The 25,717-nt window shown below is 58.3% G+C and overlaps 1 protein-coding gene across 4 annotated transcripts in view; it reads left to right on the top strand.

Moving 5' to 3' along the window:
• Positions 1-22,894, top strand: part of NLGN3 (neuroligin 3) — a 39,105-nt gene extending 16,211 nt beyond the window's left edge. The window contains exons 2-8 of one of the 4 annotated variants that reach the window (XM_015626683.3): positions 1,555-2,300; positions 3,393-3,452; positions 10,275-10,334; positions 12,928-13,077; positions 14,770-14,955; positions 18,950-19,739; positions 20,161-20,998. In XM_015626683.3, the coding sequence (XP_015482169.1) occupies positions 1,823-2,300; positions 3,393-3,452; positions 10,275-10,334; positions 12,928-13,077; positions 14,770-14,955; positions 18,950-19,739; positions 20,161-20,998 (2,562 nt within the window). In that variant the 5' untranslated portion in view covers positions 1,555-1,822. Of the gene's footprint in view, positions 1-1,554; positions 2,301-3,392; positions 3,453-10,274; positions 10,335-12,927; positions 13,078-14,769; positions 14,956-18,949; positions 19,740-20,160 lie in introns of those variants that run through there. The other 3 variants (XM_033514089.1, XM_015626685.3, XM_015626686.3) reach the window with 3 other exon arrangements.
• The last annotated feature ends 2,823 nt before the right edge of the window (positions 22,895-25,717 follow it).

The raw sequence follows: 25,717 nt of genomic DNA on the forward strand, positions 1-25,717 counted from the left end.
TTTCTATTTACTGTGTTACCCTGATTTCTGAGGCTGCCAAGTTCTTTGGGCATATCAGGAGGGCAGGCACAGCATGGGCCCAATTCCTTAATGACCAGCAGTGAATTGCCTGCACATGTGCAGTACGGATTTGAGACACCTTCTGTGGGGGTTTTTGGTTGTATTTTGTTTGGGTGGGTTTTTTTTGTGGGTTTCTGTTTGTCTGTCTGGGAGGTTTAGGGGTTTATTTTTATGGTGGTGGGTTTTTTTCCTGCGGATTTTCCTCATTGGATGAGGTGTTCTCTATTTGTGGAATCCCTGCCCAACTGAACCTCCACCAGAGCTGCAAACTCCCATCTGCATACAGGCCTTATTTTGTGCTCCAATAATTTCAAGGCAACTCTGCTTCCCTCTGAGCCTGGGAGAGATCTACCGGGTGGGCACGTAAGGATGCCCTGGGGCAAAACGGAGGTGCCTGACCGCCTCTGCCGTCTCTCCCAGGGTGAGGACATGTGGCTGAGACAGGGCGAGTGAGCATCCCCTGAGCCACCACCGCCTTCCCGCGGGGACCCGGCTGAAGATGCGCCCGCCGAGGAGCGGAGCCGGCCGGGGCGAGGGGAGCTCCGGGCGGTGCAGCCCCCGCGCCTGCCGTGCCCGGGTCCCCCGGGAGCAGCGGGGGGAGCCCGGGCGGGGGGCACTTACATAAGCCCTGAATGCGACAGGCGGTGCGGGAAGGTGAAGGGCAGAGCGCTGAGAATCCACACAGCCTCCAGCGAGGGCTCCCTGGCACAGGAGCTCTGCTCGCTGACACATCCGCGGGTCCCCATCTGCAGTGCCCTCCCTTCCCCACGGGGGCTGCCACAGCTGCTCCTCCTGATGCTGCCAGCCCGGGCGGGGACGTGGGAGCGGAGCTCTGCCTCCCCGGGCTTGCCGGGGCGCGGAGCGGGTGAGAGATGCCCACAGCACTCTGGCTGTTCCCCTCCTGCCCGCCCAGCAGCCGGGTCCTGCCTGGGGTCTCACCGCTTTGGCCAGTGGAGGGGAAGATGGGTGCCTGGCTAGGACATGTGGGTCGAGTTTGCTGGTGTCTGAAGGGTGGTGGCAGCCGAACAGGGGAGCAGCGCTGCGCTGATGCCCAGGCAAGGAGCGCAGGCTGCGTGGTGTGGGAACACAGACAGCTCCGGCTCAGCCAGGAGAGGTGCCAGTGGGGTCTTGTGCAGGGGCTGTGCTTGGCACCAGTGGTGTCCAACAGGCTCCTTATGGGGAGGGCATAGCACTCTGTGTGCACTCAGTCTGCTCATCTTGGCACCCATACTCTGGGCAGCCCCTGAGCACTGGGGACAGACTCTGCAGGCATGGGCAGACAGTGTGTGTGTGTGTGTGTGTGTGTGTGTGTGCATATGCTCTGCTTGTTCTGCCTGCTTTTGCCTGCTCCCGGAGCCACCTGCCTGGGTGGAGGCAGAGCCAGTGAGCACCCATGGGTGGGAGGCTCAGCCAGAGATCCTGGCTCCTTCTGCACTGCAGGTCTTCAACTCTTCCAGAGCAAGTCTGCTGTTAATTCCCTCCATCTCTCCACAGTATCAGCAGTCACCTCCGGGCTGGGCCGCTGGCGGGCAGGCAGCAGCAGGCAGCGGGGAGGCTGTGAGGAGCTGGTGCCACATCTCCCTGCGTCCGTGCTCCCGACTCACCCAGCAGAAGGTGTGGCTGGGCTGCGCACTCCCGACTCCCATCTCTTCTGCTCCGTCTGTTCCTGGTGGGCAAATCAGAGGCCTGGTGTGATGGGGTTGCTCTGAGACCTCGCCCCAGGAGCTTCAGGCCTGGATGTTGGTGCTGTTTCTCCCGGACAATGTGGCTGATACTCTGGAGAAGCCCTCTCTTCCCCCCTGTTCTCCAAGTGCCTGAGCTGGTGGCCAGCTGGGACCTGCGTCTCACCCTCTGGGTCCTGAGCTTTGCCTCGCTGGTTGTGCAGATGGAGGGCCAGGTCTACTCACCCACTGTCAACACGCACTATGGGAAGTTACGAGGGGTGCGCGTGCCGTTGCCCAGTGAGATCCTGGGGCCCGTGGACCAGTACCTGGGGGTTCCTTATGCCGCTCCCCCCATCGGGGAGAAGAGATTCATGCCCCCCGAGCCACCACCATCCTGGTCAGGCATCAGGAACGCTACCCACTTCTCACCAGTCTGCCCTCAGAACATCCACAACGCCGTTCCCGAGATCATGCTGCCCATCTGGTTTACCTCCAATTTGGATATCGTGGCCACGTACATCCAGGACCCCAACGAGGACTGTCTGTACCTCAACATCTACATCCCCACGGAGGATGGTGAGTCCCCACTGGGGTGACCACAGGAGAGCGAGGGGGGGGTCACTCCAGCCCTCCCCAGCAGTGGTTGGTCTCACCTGGGTGTTGTGTTTGAAGCATGTGGTTGTGGACCCTGCAGCATGCTGTCTGTTTGTGGAAAGCTTTCTCTGGCCACGCAGCTTGCCCTCTTGCCCTCAGCTGCCATCTCTGTCTCGCGTGCTCCTGCTCCTCCACGCCTCCCGGTCCCACCCCTCCACCTCCATGGCATCGTCACGGGTTCCTCTCTTGTATTGCTAAATCTGAATCCGACTCTCTGACCGCAGATCCACAGAGTGACAAGCTGATTTGTGCTCCCCACAGGCGCCGAGTGCCAGGTTCTGTCTTGAGTTGGTTCGAGTTCGTCCTTCCTCCCTGCTTCCCACCCTCCCCAGGTCCATGCGCTAGTTGTGGGCGTGGGCTGCGGCTGGGAGGAACACTCTCTGCCTCTCCCTGGGAAGATGCTCCGGCAAGAAAGGGACCACAGAGCCCTTTTCTGGGCCCTGGTACGGATGGGAGGTTGGGGTGCACCGGCAGACACATCGCTTGGCTGCTCCTCCGTCCGCCGGTGGGCCAGCGGCAGAGCGATGAGCCTGGGGTGCTGGGCATGCATGGGGCATGGTCCTGTTGGGGTGAGGCTGAGCGGCGCTGGGTGCCTCCTTGTCTAACCTTTTCCTTTGTAGGGGATCCCATCTGAACTGTAAGTAGAGGGCAGAGGAGGCAGCGCCTGCCCGCACGCCCGCCCCAGCCTCACCGCAATGGGAGCCCCCAGGGATTTTCAGCGGGCCGAAAGGGACCCGCAGCGGGTCTGCGGCACACAGCAGAGCAGCCTGGTGAGCCAGTGGCTTCTCCCAGGCTGGCTGGCTCCACTCCTTGGTCTCTGGGGCCCACAGAATGCACCATGCCTTCCTTCCTGCCCAGCACGGCTGGCCCAGAGTTTTCCTCCCATGGCGACGCTCCCTCCCCACCTCCCGCGGTCCCGGGGGCGGTGGGAGGGTAGCAGCGTGGTTGTGATTGCATGCCCACTCCCATCAGTGGAGCCTCCTGTTATTTTGTAGTCTTTTATTCATTTTACAGTAAAACGGATTTCCAAGGAATGCACCCGAAAGCCCAACAAGAAAATATGTAGGAAAGGAGGTATGTAGCAAGCCGACCGGCAGAGAGGCACAGAGAGGAAAGAGAGAGAGAGTGAGAGAGTGAGAGGGTGCCTGGCTGGCCCCCAGCCTGTGGCACTCCTCCGGCACCTCTCTGTGCTGACACCTGGACTGTGGACCCTCCAAGCAGCCCACCCTGCCACCCCCTGCTTCCCAGGGAGGAGCCCCACGGATGCTCCAGCCAGCTTGGGAGCACAGGTCTGGGGTCAGATCATGAGGATGTTCATGTTGCTCCAGGCCTTTCAGAACAGCTTCTCCTGGGCTGAGCCTGCACTCCCACCTTCATCCCACTGGCACTGACAGCCTCACAGTCCCTGGGCATGAGGGGTAGCCTCTGATGGCAGGTAGCACTTAAATGCATCCATCCCTTAGGTTGGGTTACCCCACTGGGGGTATATAGACCTGCTCAGGGAAGGATCTGTGTGATGGGGGATTGCAGTCCATCCTGGGGTGAGCTTTTCCCCCCATTGCATCCCTGATCATTTTGCATCCAGAGCTCCTTGGTTAAAAGCATAAAGCCTCTCCTGGCTATGTAAATGCTGCAGATTCTGCTCTGAGCCTTGTGCCTGCCAAGGCTGCTCCCCACTGTTCACACCCCTGTGCCAGTGCCAGTCCTGCCAGTAAGGATTTGGTCTCCAGCCCATGGCACAGCAGCCTCCCTGAGCCCTAGCGGCCCCGTGGGCAGCTGAGCACCTCCAGTTCAGACACATCTCTGCTTTGCCTTGCCTCCACTGACCTTCTCCCACTGCCTCTACATGATCCTGTATTCCCAACCAGTGACATGCAGAAGGGAGTAGAGATGTACACATGGTAGCTGGCTCAGCCCTGTGTCAGACACAATGCCTCACCCTCCACACAGCCACCTTGCAGGCAGGGAGAGCTGGCTGCTCTGTGCATCCCAAAGATGAACATCAGGCAGCCAAGCTCTTCTGAAAGGCTCAGTACAGGGTGTCTGGCCGGCACAGGCTGCTGTCCTGGGTGTCCTGCAGCAGCAGCATCCCTGCATCCCAGCCTCTGTCTCCCTGCACCCCTGGGTTTGGCGGGACCAGAGCAGCTGGGCTTGGAGGTTTGGGGAGCGCTTTCCTTCCAGCCGTTTCCCCCAGTTCTGTTGTTTGGTTTCTTTGCTTTGCTTTTCCTGTTGCTGTCCTGGCTATTCACACGCCATCTCTCTGAGTGCCAAGGCTGCCCCTGAAAGGGCTGGCGCATTAGGGAGTCTCTGCACGCTGCCTCCGGAGCCGGCTGTGCCAGTGATCACCAGCCACTTCAAAGCGCTTCCTCTCCCGGCCCTCCCACCGGCTGCCAGGGCTGGCAGACCCCCGCCACCCCCAGCCCTACAGCCAGGGCCAGGGAAACAGGCTCCAGGTTACCGCCAGAGAAGGGGATGATAAAACACATGACAAAACACCTTGGGTGTGCTCACCTCCTGGGTTTCCCTCCCCTCTGGCTCGGCTCACGGGCAGGTTTCTTTGCAGCCTGCCTGCGGTTGCCTCTGGTCACCTCCCGGGGAGGGACTCTCCCTTTGCCTCATGGACCAGCATGGTGCCAGCCATTTGGATATCCAGGTGTGGTGTGCCAGGAATGAAAGCACCCAGACACTGGCACTTCCCTCCAGCTCTGGCCAGGCTCTGGTAGCTGTTGGCTTGAATTAATTGAGTCACTTGTGATGAAACACAGAAGTTCCCACACTCCTCATTGTGTATCCTAGGTTCGTAATGCTTGGGGAGAGGGTAATGTACCTGCAGGGCTGACTTCCTCAGGTTGAACATTTGAACATTGACTCATTCTGGAATAATCATGATTACTATTTCTAAGGCTACAGACTAGCAGTGATAAGCTCTCCTCTCACAGAACAGTATTTTGGTGGGTGAAAATGCCTCAGCTCCCATCTTACTGGAGTTTTCATGACTTCTGCCCTAAGCTAGTGTATTTCAGAGCAGACAAAGGACTGAGAATTTGTCAGTCATGCTTGTTTATCTCTGGGACAGAAAAACATCCCTGTTTCCCTGCCCAGTTGCCCACAGTAATTTCCTATATGGAAATTTTCTAAATGCCAGTCTCCTGCATACACATTGATTCCTTCTCTGGTAGCAGTACAGGGCAGCAGTGCTTTGAGAGCAGCTAGCCATGCATGGTGCCAGGGGAGCTGACAGCACTGAGGCTCATTTGAGGCTCAGATTTTGCTGCAAAAATAGTGCTGCCCACCCAAAGACCATGTACACACATACCCTGAGAGCACAGTACCTATGTGCAAAATGCAGCTCTGCCCCATGCTTTGTGCTGCCAACACTTCCAGCCTGTTTTTGGCTGTGGTAGATGCCAAGAAGATTTTTCCTTTCCTTCATCACCAGCCTGGGCAAGCCTTGCTGCAGGGCATGAGGAGGTGGATGTCATTTTTGGAGGGGAAAAATGTGGTTGCCCTGCACTTAGCAGCTCTTCCTGGTTTTCATTAGCGAATGCCCAGATCTCTCTGGCTGGGACTGTGAAGAGTCTGCAGGATTGCAGAGACAAAGGTCCAGCGTCTTCCTCTGCTGTGTGAGGGTGGCTGGAGCTCCCAGCAGCTCCTGGGCTCAGGAAGCACTTGGGCAGCTCTGCAGGAAGAGCGCTGTGGCTTCTCAGCTGCTCTCCGAGAGCTGACTTGTCCCAGTACTGGCTGAGGCTTCCCTACAGCTGCACAAATTCTGCAGCACTCCCTTGCTGAAAGTTTCTTCCCAGCCCTCTTGAAGCCTGCTGCTTTGCAGAGCTGGCTGTGGGCAGACCACCGCCCTGGTGCTCCGCTTCCACTCCGGGGAGCGATTTGCAAAGGTGAGGGTCGGTGTTTGTGCTGCCAGAGGCAGCAGAGCGTGAGAAGATGCAGTGCTTTTAGAGTCCACTCAGGGATGGAGATTACTCCTCTGCATCATTCCAGGACAGGGAGGGGCAGGGCAGCACCAAGGTGTGCTGCAGTCCTGGAGCAAGGGCTGATGGCTGGAAGGACCCTCTGACACAGGTCCCAGCTGAGCTGTCCCTGCCTGTGGGGTCGTGCAGCAGCAGGTTCAACAGCTGCACCCTTCTTGGTCCTGTTCCTTGTCACTCCCAGAGAAGCAGCTGAGATGCTGTGGGCAGCCCAGATGTACCTTTGGGAGCCAGCAGAGGTTCCTGCTCCCTGCAGCATCGTGGCTGCTTTGCAGGAGCGGGTGCCCCAGGGAGCTCGCACTGAGGAGAGGGTGCTGGAGCTGCCTATGGGTGCCCTCAACAGACATGTGGATCTGGAAAGGTGTGATTGCAGGCTCCTGCTCTTCTCTTATCCACACCATGCTGAGAATGAAGGCTCCAAGGACTGAGGCTCCTTATCCTGCTTTATCTGCTTTTGCACTGGTGTCAGTGCTGTTGGTATGGTTTACTTAAGATAGCATAAACCCAGCAAGGATGCCCCTGTTTCAGGCAAAGTGATTTTTTTTTTTTTTTAAACTAAACTTGGACTTAAATCTTCCTAGAGCCTTCAGATAAGAGCATATGCATCCTTCCTATCGGCCTGAACAATGTTGCTTTGCAGTCAGCTTAAAGTGGAGTGCCACTACAGACATTCACCTCCTGGGTTAGTGGGGGGTGTTTTTGATGGGTAAGGAGAATAAGAGCCATGAGCACTTTTAGTTTTTCCAGCTGTGAATCCACAGGCTTAAACCCATCCCCATGAGAGTGGGTGCTGCAGGGCTCTGCGTGGTGGCCTTTGTTAGAGCAGAGGAAGATCTCCTGGGCTGGGTGTCCCTGAACATGGCAGTAGCCAGTGGAAAGTGTTACTGGGTGAGGGAGGTGAAGCTGTGATTGCTCTCAGGAGCTGTGGGAATTGGTGGGTTGTGCTGGAGGTGAACATTGCAGCAAGAGGCAAAAAGCCCACTTGGTCACAACAGTCTGTGCTGGCCATAACCACCCTGGCACCTTCCTGCTGATGGGTGAGGCTTGTGCTTTGCATCTGCCACACACACATGCCACTGCTGTTGCCCTTCCCCCTGGCCTGCATCACTGCACTCCTGCTTTGCTTAGCTTCCCAAGTGCTGCTTTCTGCCATCTCTTCCACGGTGCCTGCAGCTCAGGCTGCTGGAGGCTTGTCCCAGCTATCTCTAAGCTCTGCAGCAGCAGTCTCCAGCTGGATCCCTCCCTGCTCAGCCAGGACAGTTGCTCAGGTCACAGGGTTGTTGTCCACCACCCTCTTACAACCTGACAAGTCCTCATAGCTGATTCCTCCGTCTGCACAGAGACTTTTTGTCCCCTGAAGGAGACCAGGTTGCAGGGCTGCAGTCTGGCCAGTCCCAGGGCCTTTGGCAGTGAAAAATGATCTCCAGCTGCCTGTGGTGAGCTTCTCAACTCTGAAGCACAGTGTGGATGAAGGCTCGCTGGCTGTGTTCTTCATTAGAGAAAAATCCCGATCCCTTAGAAGTACCAAGAGGTTGGTGCATAGCACTGGTTAGCAAATATTGCATGAGTACTTCATCATTTAAGTGCTTTCTGGACTTGCAGCTCTTCCTAATGAAGACACAGTAGGTCAAGCTTGCAGCCTCCTGCAAAGAGTCTGAGTGGCTGCACATGCCCAGCTGAGTGTGTGGCTGGGGGTGGGCTGGGGAGGCAGTGTGGGGAGGATGCAGCAGGAGCTGGGAGATGCTGGGGCTGAGGTGCTGGGGCAAGAGCTGGCAGGGATGGGGATGGTGCTGGGTGAAAAGAGGAGAAGGATGTGATAAGCTCAGAGGATGGCTGGGTGGTGAAGCAGGAGGTGAGGGGATGGGGCTGGAGTGGGGGTAGGTCAGGAGGTAAACTGAGCTGGAGGAAATCAGAACAGCACAGGAGACAGCTGATCTATCCCTGCCTGTGGCAGGATCAGCTCCATCTCACCTCTTTCTGGAACTGTGTCCCACCCGGTCTTAAACACCTCCCCAGGCCGCCTCTTCCGAGTGCTTCAGCTGCCCTTTCTGCCAGAAAGGTTTTCTTCTCATCCTGCCTCCTGTAGCCCCAGGGCTGCCTGGGAGGGACTTGCTTTTCCACCTCACCACCTCACAGTAGTCTTTCATGTGTTGGGATGCTGCTGTAGCTCCCATCATGCCTCTGCTCCCAGGATTCATGTGACCCTGCCTTCTGCAAACTTCTCATGCCTGCTGGATTTTTTGAGGTTTCTGGTTGCTGCTCCTCCAGCAGGTCATGGCTGCTTAAGGCGTTCTACAAACCTCTCGCCCTGATGGAGCTGCCTCACAGCCATTTCAGATCTCTGCCTCCTCCATCAGAAATTCCTTTTAAATTCAAATCCTGTCCCACTCCATGCTGCCATCTCTGTTATCCACCTCCTGTGTCACCTGCAGAATGTCACTCCCAGACTGACAGTGAGCACAGCTCCCCAGTTCTGTCTTTCTGACCAGTTTTGTGCATTTAGCCCTGTAGTTCCATGTACACAGGAACAAAGCTTGCCCCTTGCTTATGGGAGCTTTGCTGGGGGCTGTGGAAGCCCTTGGTGTGGTAATGGGGCCCTTGGTGGTGGCAGCAGGACTCTGTGATCAGCCCAGATCTGGCAGGGGTCAGAGCCCCTTGTCTCAGGGGAAGGTCACTGGGCAGTGCAGGCACTCTGTGGATAAGTTCTACCTGGGGGAAGCCCTGCTGTCCCCCAGAGGTCACCATCACCTGGGGAACTTTTTGTTGTAAGCATTAGGGAGCAGAGGACTTGCAGGTCTGCAGCTCTAAGGGGATAAAAACATCAAGCCTCTTCCTGAAATTCAGAGCTCCAGAGCACAGGGATGGCACCACTTGCCTTTCTGTCCACATTGGCATGTAGTCGTGTGCAGGGGTGTGGTTTTGGCACTGGTTTTTCAGTACCCCTGCTCCCTGCCAGCCCACAGGCCACCTCTCCTGGCTCCTGCTGGCTGCAGGCTCACTGCAAGCCTTCCACAGCAGCATTCCAGACTTTTCAGCTGGGGCTGCTGTGCTGGCGAGTGCCCCAGGACTGCAGGTTGGTGAAGGGACACAGGACAACTGTAAGGCATTCAGGATGTTACAGAAACTAATATGTATAGGATTCTGCCTTGGTCAGTTAAAACTGATTGGTGCCTTTGAAATCCTCAGTGAAACATGGAACTGGTCTTGTAAGGAGGGAGTTGATGCAGGATGGAGCCAGGCAGCTCAGGAAGCATCTGTCATGAGGGATCTCTGCATGCTGTGGTGGTCTCATGCAGTGGTACCAGTGGTTTGTGTCCAGCACAGCAAGTGATGGTGATGGGCAGGATCCTGCCTGGCTGTCATGCAAGGCAGCCCTTGGTGTGAGCTCTGCAGAGGCCAGTTGTCCCCAGGGGCAGGAGAGCTGGGAGCAGGGCTCCTGTTTACACCTGGGTGCTAGGAGAGGGAGCCCTGCCTGGAGCTGAGGGTGCATGACCAGGCGGGGACCAGGCTGGGATGCAGGAGGATCGGCAAGTGCTTTGAGAGACTCATTCACCGCCAGTGCTGATGCTGCCACAGTCCCACTCGTGTCTTCCCTGCCACCCCAGCCCTCCCCAGGGAGGATCTGGGAAGGGGCCCGGGTGAAGCAGCATCCTGGCACACTCCTGGGGCAGTCCTGCCCGTGCCCTAACACTGCCCTGACTCTGGGAGAGGTGCAGTGTGAGTAGCCAGCAGTGCTGTGGGGCACAGGCGTGGCCCCACTGTCTCTGCTATCATGCTATTTTTGAATTCTCTTTTTTTTTTTTTTTGTGTTCTTTTTTTTCTTTCTTTCTTTTTTTTTTTTTTTTGGTTGTTGTTTTGTTTTTATTTCCTTTTGTTTTCCTTTCTGTTCTGTCTCCTCGTGTTTGGTCCCTAGGAGCCAGCGCTAAGAAACAGGGCGAGGACTTAGCGGATAATGACGGTGATGAAGACGAAGGTATTTCTGTGCTCGAGGCTGCCACTGCATGACACGCAAAGCAGCTCCGTTTGCCCGCCATCCGCTGCCACCCCCAGGGAGCCCTGTGTGTGTCTGTCTGCCGTGCCAGGCAGCTGCGCGGGGTGGGGGGCAGGCTGGCCGGCTGTGCAGGGCACCCAGGACCTTCCCCTCCTCCCCATGGCGCGGAAAGCTCATGGGGTTTTTCCGCTTTAGGAGAAGTTTGCTCCTGCTCAGTTGGAGCGAGAGCAGGGAGGAAGCATGGCAGCTTGGGAGGAGAGAAGCCCTCGGGCACCTGGGCCCATTTCACCCTGAGCCCAGTCACATCCCACCTCCAGCCTCATCCCTCCAGAGTCAGTGACATGCATCTGGGAGCCAGCAACCTCCCCATCCACCCTTGCCTGGCCCTGCCATGGCTGTGCCGGCAGCCTGAACACTCGGCACCCAGAGGGCATCTGGCCATGCACAGGAGACCCAGGGTCCACTTGGTTTCTTCTCTCCTTCCTCACCCGGTGGAAGTGAGGTCTTGCTTGCAAGCGCCAGCCGAGACGGAGCAAGTGGCCTTTCAAACAGATGTGATTCTAGATGTGTGCCAGGACTAAGCAAGCTGCAGAATAGGCTATTTTTAGTAGAACAGGGTGGTTTGTCTGCAGGTTATGGAGTCGGCGGCGTGTTTGGCTGCAGAGATGTAATGAGGAGGTAGGAGGAAGGGTTGGCCAGGGTGCAGCCCTAATGTGCTGAGGACAGTAAAGCCTCGTGGTGTGCAGGAGGCCCAGGCAGCTCAAACAAGGCCTGGCAGATGGCATTTAGGATCTGGGAAATAGATGAAAAACTTTTTCCTTGGCAGTACTAAAACCCTGTTGTTTACTCCGGCTAACCTGTGCCCCACGATCTCTTGTACCAGGGCGTAAACTGGCATTCAGCCGAAGTGACTCGACTGTGCTAAATCCACACACACCAAAATGTGCTGCAGCGGTTTCGAGCTGTTTATTTCCTGGTACATCTCTGTACATTGTTGCCATTCTGCTGCGAGGAGGGCCCTTTGTACATCAGGGAATGGGTGCAGGATGGAGGAGAAGTCATGGCACTGATGTTCCTGCCCCTCACATTTCAAGCAGGTGGTTGTCCTGATGTAGCTCTGCCACACAGGCAATGTCTGTCCTGGAGGAGCTGCAAGCACGTTTTGCTCCCCTGGTCTGTGCATTTAGGAAAAGCCAGCACAGGTTTTGGGTTTGGCGTAGCCTCATTCTCCTGGAGGGAAGGAGGTTTTCTGTATGGGAGGCAACCTTTAGCCATGCTGTGGGCCACAGCTGGAGGTGAGAAAGGCCACAGATACCCATCAGCCTGGCCTGCAGCCCCATGCCATGGGCAAATCACAGGGAGGAGTGGACATGGCAGGGGTTAGGTGGGTGTGAGCGAGCACGACCTGCCCAGCCAGTGGTCATGGTGTTGGTGTGGCTGTGGCCCAAGAGTGCCAGTCCTGCTGCACTGCTGAGGGAGGCAGGCAGGGAGCAGCAACTGCCTGGGGCAGCTGAGGCCAAGCAGGCACTGCCAGCCCACCTGAGCAAGGTGCTGGGCATGAGTGAGCACAAGGGAGAATGAAGTCCATCAGTGCTGGATCACCAGCTCAGGACAGCGCTGGGCAGCGCAGGCATGTGGGACCTGGCAATGTCTCCATGGCGGGGGAAACTGCCTCGTCTGTGTGACGTGGGCAAGGTGCACCAGGAGCCCAAGCACAGGTACTATTCCCTTGTGGGTGGCCATGGCTCCATGAGGGATCACCAGCCAGTGGGGCAGGAGGGGCAGGATGTCCCCTGGACAGAAGCCGAGAGAGGGAGCGTGGCTGCTCCTTGTGCACTAGGCTCCCACAGTCCTTCCTCCCCGACCCTCAGGGTCCCATTCCCCATCCTCACTCCATGCCTCATGCCCTGTCCTCGTCCAGATGCCGTGCTCACCTCCCTGACACGCACACGTGCATACACTGTCTGCCTCATCACCATGTCTATGTCTGGGCACTGGGGTGCCGTGGGTCTACATCCAGACAGGCAGGTCTCTGCCTTCCCAGGGGAATGGGAGTGGGAGAGTGAGACATTGGAGCACACATCAGTGCCCCCCACCACCTTCTAGGTCCTGCACACCCCCATCCCTGCCCCCCTCCGCAATGCCAGCTTCCAGGACCCACGGAGTGCTTGGGTCCAGCCAAAGACAGGACACGGGGCTGCATCCTGGGGCTGGACTCTGCAACTCCCACCCACAGCAGACCAGATCTGGCTCCCACAAAATGCCAGAGCCCAGCTCTGGGGAAGAGCAGCACGGTCCAGCCAGCGTCCCTCCCTCATGTGCTCAGACCCCTGAGGGGACAGCAGTGTGGGGACAGTGCAGCAATAGCCACCTCCCGGAGAGGGGCTGGCAGGGTTGGTTCAGTGGTGTTTGGCTTTGGGGGCCCACGCTGTGGCCCCCAGGAGAGCTCTGGCTTTGGCTACTAAGTCCCCTCCCTGGTCCTGGCAGCTGGCATTGCCCTTGTACTTGGTCTGCCTGTCGGGCAGGGTGCTGTGGCCATCGGTGCGGTGCTGTGTTTAACCACCTCTCCTTCCAGACATCCGGGACAGCGGGGCCAAGCCGGTGATGGTGTATATCCATGGTGGCTCGTACATGGAGGGCACGGGGAACATGATAGACGGCAGCATCCTGGCCAGCTATGGGAACGTGATCGTCATCACCCTCAACTACCGCGTTGGAGTGCTCGGTATGAGCTGGCTGCCGTGGGCTGTGCCGTCAGCACGGCCGGGCATTGGGACAACCCTTGTGTCTGACCGGACTCGGAGCAGCCGGACAGGGAGTGGAGGGGGGCGTAGGGCCCGGCGGGATGTGCTGTGGGCACTGCCCCTGCCTTCCGCCCTGGCAGCCGAGCGGGTGCCACGTGGCAGAGCCCCCAGCACACGGCTGCAGCCTAGACTGGGTCCTGGCACCAGCCCCCCCGGCTCATTTACACAAACTGGCTCAACTGAAAGCAAATATTGGTTTGTGGTTAAATGAATAATAAATGTGTTTACCCAGCATCTCCTCCTGAGAGGGCTCAGAGGGCTGAGGTGCCAGCGGGTCCTGCCTGGCTGTTCTGGGGACCTGGCAGCTCTCCCTCCCTGGGCACAGGCAGCCTGCAAGCCAATTGTACTGCTGGGACCCCCTCAGCAACTCACCATGACGTGGCTGTCTGCACTGGGGACCACAGAAGGGTTAGGTTTGCAGTGTATGTGCCATGCAGTGGAGGGTGGCAGCTCTGTTTCCAAAAGAACTGGTGACTTAAGTGATACAAAATGAGGACACAGGGTCAAAAGGCAGTGCAGTCCCCTTCCTGAAGCAGCAGAAACCCCCAGGGGCTGAGACACAGGAGGCTTGTGTGGAACACCACTGCTGCTTCCCTTAGCAGCATGAGAACAAGGGGTGTAGAGGTTTGGGGAAAGCTCCTTTCCAGCCAAGCTGCTGGCTCTCTTCCTAGCCATCCAGCTTAGCATGGTGCTCTCCCTTGGCAGCTGGGCTCCTGCCTGTTACCTGGGGTAGCACATCCCTCTGGTGGCCTCCAGAGCCCACAATTTATTGTGGAAGATGATGGTTAATCTGTTCGAAACCTTTTAATGTTTAAAGTCCGGCTTTTTAAATGGAAAGGTGCAAAGTTAAGGCACATGAGTCACAATATGACAATTAAGACTTAAGTGATGCATTCATCCTTTCCAGTGAGGTGGTGCACCACACCCAGCCAGACCACCTCCAAGTGCCAGCACAGCCCTGGGGCCGCTCCCTGTGTGCTGGGATTACCTACCTGGATTTTGATTCAGGCCCATGGTCTTGGCTTCCTGCTTAAAGTCAAAGCAAACGAAAGATTGATAACTTATCTTGGGTGTTTCCTGTGCTATTGAAAGCATTTCTCACCTTCTTCCTCACTTCGAGCTTTGTGTTTTAAGCTGCAGTTAGTTCCTCTCTGTCCAGCCCACCTCCTTACATTTATAGAGCCTCCCCCAGTCCACGCTAGTCCATGGAAAGCATTGGCTGTGCACACACCCGCCCTGCCTGCAACCACTGGTGCTTTCTGAGCTTTCCTCGGAGCTTGTGTGAGATGTCTTGGGCTGTTCTAGCACAGGTGGTGGTATGGGGAGGACAGAGCGTTGTGCTCTTTACCCTGTCACTCCTTGTTGTTGGCCAAAGAGGCTCCCCGAGGTTTGCAGCTGCTCTCTCAGCCTTTCACCCCTCTGTGTTATGCAGAGCGTGGCTGGAGCTCAGTGGTGTCCCTGCTCCAGCTTAGAACTCACAAAACTCTCTTTGTAGTGGGGTCTCACGGTGGGATAGGGTCCCACAGAAACTGCCCTAGGTCTGGGGAAGGGGGGTGGGAAATCAGGACTCTCCCGGTTTCCTGATCCCTAACTGGGCTCCCCTTGGCCCTCAGGGTTCCTGAGCACGGGGGACCAGGCTGCCAAGGGCAATTACGGGCTGCTGGACCAGATCCAGGCGCTGCGCTGGGTCAGCGAGAACATCGCCTTCTTTGGGGGAGATCCCTTGCGGATCACTGTCTTCGGCTCCGGCATCGGTGCCTCCTGTGTCAGCCTGCTCACCCTCTCCCACCACTCTGAAGGTAGGTGTCAGCCGTGCCTGAGGATGCTGCAACTGCGAGCAAACGCCCTGCTGCTGCTAAGCAGAGAGGGGAACCCACCAGGGTCCTGCTGCCCAGCCTAACAAAATCCGGGCTGCTTTCTAATCAGTCACTGGTGAGAGCCTGGAGCAGCCCTGGGAAGCAAAACCTTCTCATCGTGGACAGAGAGAGGCTGGTTGGCAGAACATGTGGGAGCCAGGGATGGAGTGGTGCTCCTCGTGCACAAGGCTGCAGCCCAGGGCCAGCACCGTGGCATGGGGAGAGGCAGGGACCCCTCCTGAGGTGTCCTGCCCTGGTGCTCAGGTTCTCCAAGTGCAGGTGTGGAGGGCATCCTGCAGGGCACTGGGAACAAGGATCTCAGTGCTAGGAAAGCTATTCCTACTGGAATAGAGGGGAAGGCAGAGCACCCAGACATCTCTCCTGAGCCTGGGGAGGGATGGAGTGCCCTGTATTGTGAGACTGGGAGAGCTGGAAGTGCTGCGCCTAGCAAAACACAGGTGGAAGTAATATGATTAATATCTGTAAATATAGCAGAGTGTTTACTCTAAATAAAGAAGGGAATTATTTATGCTAAAAGATTGTGTTGGAATAAGAGCAAATGCATGTAAACCACCTGCAAAGACATTTACATCAAGCATGGAGGGGGAAAAAAATTAACTGTGAGACTAGAGGTGTTTTTGATAAAATTCCTAAAGGAAATTATAGGAGTGAAGCCTGAACTGGATATGGTCCACAGGGGAGCAGCCTGCCAGGGACCTGCTCATGAGCTTTATATGAGGGTGCAGCCATTTTCCAGTGCTGTGTCCCCAGGTGTGATGCTGAGGAGAAAAGGGCACGTGTTGAGCAGTAGACACAGGCATGAGTCTGCCCTTCAGAGACACACAGCAAATTGCACTCGAAGCTGATGTGAAGAGCTGCTGCCCTGCTCAACAGCCTGGGAATCACACAGGAATGGAGACCTCCAGAACCTCGGCAGGGCTGATGGCTGATGATGGGGAGTCTTTTACAGGCTGAAAGCTCCTGCAGAAAGAAAAAGTGTTTTCTCTGCCCATATTGAGTGTGAAAGGCTCAGGAGGGAACACTATGTGTAATGCATTCCTAATGCTTCTAAGGGTACTCCTTTCCATCATAGGAGTGCAGGAGTGTGTGCTTGGCTGCCCAGGTAGCCCCAGCCTCTTGCAGGGGTCCAGAATGGAGCAGCATGGAGAGAGGTTGAGGGTGGATTGGAGGGGCTTTGTGACTTTTCACCCATGAAAAATAGTCCTGCCAGTATATGCACTTGGCAGGTGATGCTACACTTAATGCCACTAAGCATTAATGCCACCTGCACCTGCATGACAAATCCTTTGCTGCCCTATCCAGCCCCAGTGCCTCTGGTGTGGTCCCCCTGCCACAGGGGGATGCCCCTGCCCTGGATGCAGGCACCCCCTGCATCTCAGAGGTGCCAGCTGCCCAATACCCTCGCTGCTGGGGCAGGGGAGCTGCTGCTGGCTGTAAATGCTGTGAGGCGGGAGGGGAGTGCTCAGTGCTGCAGCCAGTGTCTCATAAAGCCAAATGGCTGTAAAATGACCTCAAAAAATTCCCTATGCCAGAGCACCCATATCCCCAGGGATGGGTAGCTGGCTCTGGAACACGGCGTGGGAACGGTGCTAAGTTGCAGCCTGCAGAACAGGTGGGTTTGTTTTTACTGCATCAAAATAAAAGTAGTGATTGCAAGCTATTAATGATTTGTGCCTGCTCTGCCAGGTGCTGCAAGAGACAGACACTTGGAGGCTTGGTACAGCACATGTTGGGTCTGGCTGCTGGGGAAATCCACAGCTCCCTGCCAGCTTCAGGCCTTGCAGGGTCACTCTCATTCCTCATCAGTGACCAAAGTGCTGTTTTTCTCTGCAGCCAATCATAGCAAGGCAGGAGAAGTCTCTGCCAGGAAAACTTTATGTGCTTCTCATCTTCCCATCTCCTTCTCTGTGGGGGCTTCTGCCCTTTGCTGCCAGCCCTCCAGACCTCAGTTGGACAAGGCACCCAGCACCCTGCTTTGAGCAGGGCTTGGCTCAGACACCCCCAGAGGTGTTTCCAGTCTCAGCTCCTGGGCAAAGCAAAGAGGAAATCAGGAGCTGGCAGCAGCTGGTGGCAGTCTGCAGCTCCAACCACCCTCTGGCAGAGCCCTGGCCCCACCACTTGATTCCACTGTGCCGTGGCAGCCAGTCCTGCAGGGAGGCAGGGCATGTTGGGAACCTCACCTTGGAAGGGAACGGGAAGGAAAGGCAGAACTTCACCTTCTTGCCTGGGCCTCAGCAGGCTGGAGAGGCCCAATGTGGTGTGCAGGGTGCTGATGCCTCCCTGGGGTGCTTGTCAGGCTTCAGTCAGGTGCTGGCATGGAGCAGGGGGACATGACAAGTCAGGGCTCTCACAGAGTCCTGGGTGCTCCTAGCTCATGCAGAGACATGGCAAAGGGGCTCCATCAGGGAGGGACATGACCTGCTGTTAGTGACATCAGCTGTCCTGTACCTCCCCAGGCAGTGGTGGACAGGGACAGAGCCCAGCCTGGTGGGTCTGTCTGGGAAGTGATGCTGCTGACAGGGCACAATAGCTGCTGCTGGGACAGCATCTCCAGGGAGCCAGGAAATCCCATCCTGGCTCCCTGGCACGTGGATGATGGTGCAGGGCAAGCAAACCCGTGGCCAGTCTCTAGCCTGTAGGCTGGTATGGCTTTCTAGGGCACCAGGAGGTGACAAACAGAGCTTGTGACTTCTCTTTGTCCCAGTGCATGGGACTGTACGTCAGGTACTTGGCAGAGTGAGGACTGTGCGTGCAGACAAGAGCTATGGACATGGTGGCTGGGAGCCAGGAGCCTCTGAACACTTCTGTTGCAGGAAGGTACTACTCTTCTTCCCTGCAGAGTGGCACAGCTTTGGTTGCACAGGGGTTCTCTGCATTTCAGGGTGCCAGGGGCAGCCCCATGGCCACCACGCAGCTGTGTGTGGTGCTGTGCCAGCAGCGTTCAGGGATCACCTGGAACAGTCCCTCACGGTGAGCAAGTGCTGGGGTCTGGCAGGGTGCAGGCAGCACTTGGGGTGCAAAGAGGGCTGGTCAGAGATCAGGGACCCCTGGGTGCACCCTGGACTCGCTGCCTTTCACGGCCCAGAGGCTCTGCTTCCTCACCACCCTTTGTATTCTGAGCACAAGCACCATTGACATGGGACTGGAGCGAAGCCACGCATTTCTCTGCCTGGGCCAGGGCCTTTGTGGCCTCGTTTTCCAGGGCGAAAGTCCACTCCCTCTGTGTTCCTGGTGGCAGAAAGGCCCTCTTTGTGCATCTGGCAGCGTGCTCCTGCAGGGCCGGATTGGCACTGAGCAGCCCCAGCTGGGCAGGAAGCAGCAGGGAGGGGGTCGAGGGGGACTCTGACAAAGCAGTGGGGTGGGACACAGCAGGGTTAAGTGTCCCCAAGCAGGCATTAACCCTCCCACTGCTGCCAGCCCACAGCCTGGCTCCTCAGTGAAGCAGGTGCCAACCTGGGCTGGAGGATGGTGCTGAGCCAGGGGCAACATGTGGCCCTCAGGGGCTCAGGTAACGCATCCTTGGGGTGGCTGGGGTAGCACGGGTTGCTTGGCAAGGCCAGGCTATGATGCAACCATGGTCTCTCTTCTCCCCACACCAAGACAGAAGGATATGCTGGGTCATCCCCTGCAATGGGATCCTGAGGGAGCACAGCAGCCCTTGGTTGCTTCCAGGAACACCCACTTGCATTGCCAGCTGTCATCCTGCCATCCCCAGAGCAGCCCTGAGCTGAGCCCCCTGTATGAGCTCAGCTCAGCAGGCAGCGCAGCTCAGGGGCAAGGCCAGGTGTGGGCTGAGTGCTGGGTTCTTGCAAGGGTACAAGAGTATCAATGCCTTCTTCATGCTGCATCCTGCACTGCAGCACTGGGATACTGGAACCCTGCTGAGAGCTCCCTCCACTCCTTGCCTGTATTGCAGGTCTCTTCCAGAGAGCCATCATCCAGAGCGGCTCCGCGCTCTCCAGCTGGGCAGTGAACTACCAGCCTGTGAAGTACACCAGCATGCTGGCTGACAAGGTGGGCTGCAATGTGCTGGACACCGTGGACATGGTGGACTGCCTGCGGCAGAAGAGTGCCAAGGAGCTGGTAGAGCAGGACATCCAGCCGGCTCGCTACCATGTGGCCTTCGGGCCAGTCATTGACGGGGATGTGATCCCTGATGACCCAGAAATCCTGATGGAGCAGGGCGAGTTCCTCAACTATGATATCATGCTGGGGGTCAACCAGGGTGAAGGGCTGAAGTTTGTGGAGGGCGTGGTGGACCCAGAGGACGGCGTCTCAGGCAGTGACTTTGACTACTCAGTCTCCAACTTTGTAGACAACCTGTATGGCTACCCCGAGGGCAAGGACACCTTGAGGGAGACAATTAAGTTCATGTACACGGACTGGGCTGACCGGGACAACCCCGAGACACGTCGCAAGACTCTGGTGGCTCTCTTCACTGACCACCAGTGGGTAGAGCCGTCGGTGGTGACAGCCGACCTGCACGCTCGCTATGGGTCCCCCACCTACTTCTACGCCTTCTACCACCACTGCCAGAGCCTGATGAAGCCTGCGTGGTCCGACGCAGCCCACGGGGATGAGGTGCCTTACGTGTTTGGGATCCCCATGATTGGGCCCACAGACCTCTTTCCCTGCAACTTCTCCAAGAATGATGTCATGCTCAGCGCTGTAGTGATGACCTACTGGACCAACTTTGCCAAGACAGGGTGAGTGGGGATGGGTGCTGTGCCTCAGGGATCTGCACTCACTGCAGCTGTACCCCTGGGGCTGTGCTGTGGTGGGGGGGGTTATCATGCCTGGTGTGGGACACTGAGCCCAGGGGTCCCCGTGTGCTGCACCTTCACTGGGGCCGTGGCATTGGCCACAAAGCAAGAAGCTTAGATCATGGCCAGCTCCTGGGACAGGTCCTGGCCAAGCAGCAGGGGTGGGGATGCTTGTTGGCCCTGGTCATCGTGGGTGAGACTTGACCTAGGGTTGGGTGCTGCCCAGTCATTCAAAACCTTTTGCCAGCCCACCCTGTGCCACCACTGGCAAAGGTCCCTTCAGTTTCTGTCTCTGCATCCAGCTCTCCCTCTTTGCTTCTTTGGCTTTTTCCAGTGCTAGTTCTGTTCTGCCTGTGTTTCACAGGGATCCCAACAAGCCTGTCCCCCAGGACACCAAGTTCATCCACACCAAGGCCAACCGGTTTGAGGAGGTGGCCTGGTCCAAGTACAACCCCCGTGACCAGCTGTACCTGCACATTGGGCTGAAGCCACGGGTACGCGACCACTACCGGGCCACCAAGGTGGCTTTCTGGAAGCACCTGGTTCCCCACCTGTACAACCTGCACGACATGTTCCACTACACCTCCACCACCACCAAAGTGCCACCACCCGACACCACACAGAACTCCCACATCACCCGCCGGCCCAACAGCAAGATTTGGACCACCAAGCGCCCCGCCATCTCACCCGCCTACAACAGCGAGAACGGAAAGGAGAAGTGGAGCCCAGAGCAAGAGGCAGGCACGCTGCTCGAGAGCCCCCGCGACTACTCCACTGAACTGAGCGTCACCATCGCCGTGGGCGCCTCCCTCCTCTTCCTCAACGTGCTGGCCTTCGCTGCCCTCTACTACCGCAAGGACAAGCGCCGGCAGGACACGCACCGGCAGCCCAGCCCCCAGCGCGGTGCCTCCAACGACATCGCCCACGCGCCTGATGAGGAGATGCCCTCCTTGCAGGTGAGCCAGGGGCACCACGAGTGTGAAGCTGTGCCATCGCACGACACCCTGCGCCTGGCCGCTCTGCCCGACTACACCCTCACCCTGCGCCGCTCTCCGGACGACATCCCGCTTATGACCCCCAACACCATCACCATGATCCCCAACTCGCTGGTGGGGCTGCAGACCCTGCACCCCTACAACACCTTCACCGCCGGCTTCAACAGCACGGGGCTTCCGCACTCACACTCCACCACCAGGGTATAGCTGCCCGCCGCCGGCGCACACGCATGCACGCACGCACACACACGCAGCAGACACTGGCAGAGGGACCGGCGGGGCCCACTGAGCCCCCGGATGGAGGGGCAGCGCCCACGGACGGTGCAGCTCCCAGCCCAGAGACCTGTGGGGTCCCAGAGTGGCCCCAGCGCTTTCTTTTGTTCCTATCTAACTTTTGAGAAGTGCTTTGACTCTCCTGGCCTCAGGGCCCCGTGGGTTACCCCGGGACGCCGGTGGGGTGCAGGAGGGACACAGTGTAACCCTGCACAGCCCACGCGTGCAGGTGGGCAGGGGTGCCCCGCTGTCAATGGCCATGGTGCTCCATGCCAATGGGCTGTGCCTCCCAGTGGGGCCATCACATCCCCAGTGCTGAGCCCACCGAGCACCCTGGGACTGACGAGGAGCAGGACCGGGCATCCCTCTCGGCCAGTGCCCAGACATCTCCAGGCATCTTGGCATCCCTGGAAAAGGCTCCTTCACTGTGCTGAGAAGTGGCCCCAGGCCATGGTGCTATAGGCAGAGGGAATGGGCAGGGTCCAGGGACCTGGCCTTGTGCTGGATGCAGGCGCTGGGGCTGGTGCCAGGGCTCAGGGACCCTGGGAGTGGGGCCCTGGGCTGGAGACTTGGCACCTCTGCCCCTCTTTGCGCTGCAGAGAATCTCTTTTGTGTCAGTCATTTCTCTTTGCAGAGACGTTTTTTAAGCAGATCTTTAGTTCTTTACACACTAACGGAGTCGCCGCGTTTTGTCCTTTGTAAAGATTTTAAAACCAAGTGTTCTTGATATAAAATAAAAAGCCAGTTAGAAGCCAGCGTGTGCGCACGGTGCCGGCCTCCCATGGCGCCCGCCTGCCGTGGGTGGGCACCAGGCAGGGCAGTGCCTCCTGCACTGTGGGGCTGCGCTCTTTTGTATTTTTTGATATTCTCCCTCCTCTGTCACCCGTGCCCACGTATCTCAGCCAAAAAAAGCCTGTCCAACGGCCTGCCTGCGAGCACCCCCGCCCCGGTCCCTCACAGCCAGCACTGGCCAGTGCCACCCACTGCCCTGTGTGGGCATCACCTGCTCCGAGCACTGTCTATTCACTCCCATGATCCCAGGACAGCTCCTCATGCTCCCCACCCTGTCCTGCTCCCCCCCAGGAGCATCCCACATCCCTTCACCACTGCCCCAGGGCCGTGCTGTGCCCTCCCTGCCCATGCTGTTTCCTGAAAGCAGAGCCAGTGGTTTGCAGCCTGTGGCAGGAGTGGGGTGACAGGAGCAGGGTGAGCTGCTCAGCAACATCAACTCTGCCTCCTAGGTTACTTCCACTGGGGCCTTTCCCCATCACGGGGTGGTCCCAGCTCTGGCATACAGGACGTGCAGCTGGAACAGACGTCTGGGTAGGGACTCTGGGGTGATGCAGCCTTTGTAGGGCTGGGAGCAGCTCTGCGGGGCTGTTGTGGCCACCGAGCCACACGTGGCTCTAGGCAAGTGGCTTTGGTGTGGTCGGGCATGGAGAAGGAGCTGCAGGGGATCCCACGTGGCACACCCCTGTTTCAGCCCCAAGGTGAGCACTAGCACCTGGGGCCTGAGGAGGCAGGAGAAAGGGACAGGTCCTTGTGGGGACACCTTATCTTGTCCCTGTGCAAGACGGTCCGGCTGGCAGACGCTGCCCGTGCTGGCGGCCGTGACGCACCGGTGCCGGCTGGCCCTACTGCCTGGGGCCAGCGCATCGATGGCCCTGCTGGCCCTACTGCCCGGGGCCAGCACAACAACGGCCCTGCACCCTGCCCTGGCCCCCACCCCGCGCAGGGCTGAGGGTGAGGATGCTCGTTGGAGAATGTATTTATACCCTGTCACCCGCGCAGAGTAACAAATTCCAAATAAAACAGAAGTGATATTTTTAATAGCGGTGTGTCTTGCCTCTTCTTGGAGCATGCAGGGCCCGGGGACTCCCGGGCTGGGTGGAGTGCCCTGTGCTGGTCCTCATGTCCCTGGCACCCACCCCACATAGGCAGCAGGAGGACCCTGGTTTCACCCCACCATGTCAGGGTGCTGGACCCCCCGTGTAAGCTGGCACCATACCATCCAGGACTGCCAACACCAAGTGCCACAGTGGAGGGTGTCCCCACATTCCCCCAGCCCTGCTGGCCCCAGCACTGGGACCCTATGTGGGAGTACATCTGTCCCATATCCCCCCTCCCTCCAAACTTCAAACCCCTTCCCCAGCCTTTCCCAGCTGAGCTCCCCTCCCCCTACTTGCCAAACAGAAAAGCTGCTGGTTTCATTTCTTTTTAATGTAATTTCAACTGGAGTTGCCATAGAAACCAGGAACGGAGTGGGGGGGCTGAATTGCCTCCAGGCAGCGTGCAGACACTGGAGCCAGGGCCAAGGCCCTGAGCCAGGGGAGCCGTGGCAGGCTGGGGGACAGGCTGTGCAGGAAGCTGAGTGTGGGGCTCTACCTTTTCCCCCTGGGGGACCTTTGCAGCTCCAGTGCCACGGGCACATCACCCCCTTCAGCACCGTGCTCCAGTGCTGGACCCCCCTAAAAGCCCTGGTGCTGCCCGTTGTGGCATTCCACAGGGTGCCTAGTGCCCTCTTGAAGGGCTGATGCCTTTCTGCCCCAGATTAGGGGCTTGCCCTGCCCTTCTGTCCTCTCTCCTCATCCTTGCACAGCCCCAGCTGCATGCTGCCACATGTGCCAGCATGGCCAGCCCAGCTAGGAGCCCAAGGCAAGCTGGTGACAGACAACCCACTGATACTTTTTTTGCCTTTGCAAAACTCCCGAGGCTGCCATCTGTCCAGGGTGTCCTTGACTATCAACAGCTTTTCTTTTGAGACCTGGCAAAGCTCTAGGGACACTGTATCCCAGAGGGCATGAACAGTTAACATCTGCGTGACAACTGTGGGACATCCTCTGCTTCAGGGGACATGTTTAGGGCTGTTGGCAAGGAGAACCATAAGGGAACTCAACTGCAAAGGTGTCCCTGGCATGGGAGGGAGGGAGGGAGGGAGTGACCTGTGGCTGGCCTCTGGCTGCTTGAGGATTCACAGCCAGCAGGAGGGCAGGGATCCTGCTCTTCACAGAAGCATCACTGGGACAGTGCCCTGGTCCTGTTCCCCACACCTCTCATGCACCCAGGACACAGGACGGTAGACTCACAGGCAGGCAGGACAAGCTGTTACGTCTTACTCTGCAACCCCCTCTGCCCTGCTGCTGCAGCAGCACAAAGGATTTCTGTGCTCACCCACTGCCAGTGACCTTCCTGGCAGTTGACTCAGACCAGAGGGTTTTGTCTGTCCGAGAACAGCAGCCTGGATCCAGGGATGCCTGTGCTGTTGCCAGTCCAAGCCTGGAAGCTCAGCAGCCCCTGCACTGCAGTGGCCATCCAGTGACGAGGCTGAGCCATTCACAGGGCCAGCCCTGCCTGGAGCAGGGTGGCCGGGGAAAGGGGGCTCTGGAAGGCTCCTCCGCAGTCCTCCTGGCAGTGGAGATGTTTCAGTGACGGTTCAAGCTTGATTTCGTCCATCGTACCGATACAGACTGCTGGGCTGCAAGTTCTCCGGCCCTAGCAGGGTGCCAGCAGCTGCGTCACCCCAGTCCCACCATCCGCATACTGGCTCAGTCCTGCCCATCTCATCAGCTTGTCTGCGTTAGACGTGCCCACGTCTTTGACCTCTTAGCTGCAACTTCAGACACCAATTAACTTCACAATTAGCGTCATTAACAAAGAGCCCGTTTCTGGCCCACGTGGTCGCGGGCGGGGCAGTTTTCTGAGTACTGGAGGGAGCTCCGGCCACGTCTGTTTATCACAGCCTGTCCTTGACCCATGGCTTTTGCAGTTTAACCTAAGCCAAGAGGCGAGGGGGCTGTCCGCCCTGCCACCCACCCCTGGGGCCTCTGCTCCTCCCAGCTAACTCCCTGCCAGAGCCGCGGGCGGGCACAGTGCTGGACAGCAACGCCCCGGCTTCCTCCTCCTCTTTGCTGTTGGCCTTTTTCTCCGTTTTTACTATTCTTCGGACAGGTTCCCACGCTGAGCCCCGCCGGGTGCTGCCGCGGGCAGGTGCGGCCCCGCCGCCCCCGGCCCGGCCCCGCAGCGCCACCTGGTGCCACGGCCGGCGACCACCCCCCGCCGCACGGCCCCAGCCCCCCGGCGACCCCTCGCCTGGCTCCCAGCGCCCCCCACTCACCCCTGTCCTGGCTCCCAGTAATCCCCAGTGACCTCCCGTCTGGCTTCCAGGGCCCTCCAGTAAGATCCCTAGACTCTGGGACCCCTGGCTCCCAGGGACCACTCTCCCCGCACCGACCGCCCCCTGTGCTTGGTCCCGCTTAGCTCAGCCCACCGCAGTGCTCACCAGTCTGCCCTCCTCCTCATCCTCCCAGTGACCTCCACCCAGCCTGATCCCGCCAGCACTAGCCCCTTGCCCATAGTGTCTCCCACTCCCGCTAGCCCCCAGAACCCGTCCAGTGTCCGGGACCTGGGCGGTGCTGCCGCTCCCGCTCCTCCCCGGGCGCTGGTGGCTCAGCTGGCGGAGGCTTATCGGAGACTGAGATTGTGGCCCCGAATGCCCCAACCCGCCCTGCGCCACCGGCCAGCCCCGGTATCTCACTGCCCACCGCCCCCGCGGGGACACCCCTAGCGGCTCCCAGCCGCTCCCCAGTGCCATCCCGCCGTCCCCACGCGGGAGACACCGGCACCACTGTCACCATTGTCACCCCGGTGCAAGGG

The sequence above is a fragment of the Parus major genome, chromosome 4A (genome assembly GCF_001522545.3).
Source record: "Parus major isolate Abel chromosome 4A, Parus_major1.1, whole genome shotgun sequence".
NCBI classification, from domain to species: domain Eukaryota; kingdom Metazoa; phylum Chordata; class Aves; order Passeriformes; family Paridae; genus Parus; species Parus major.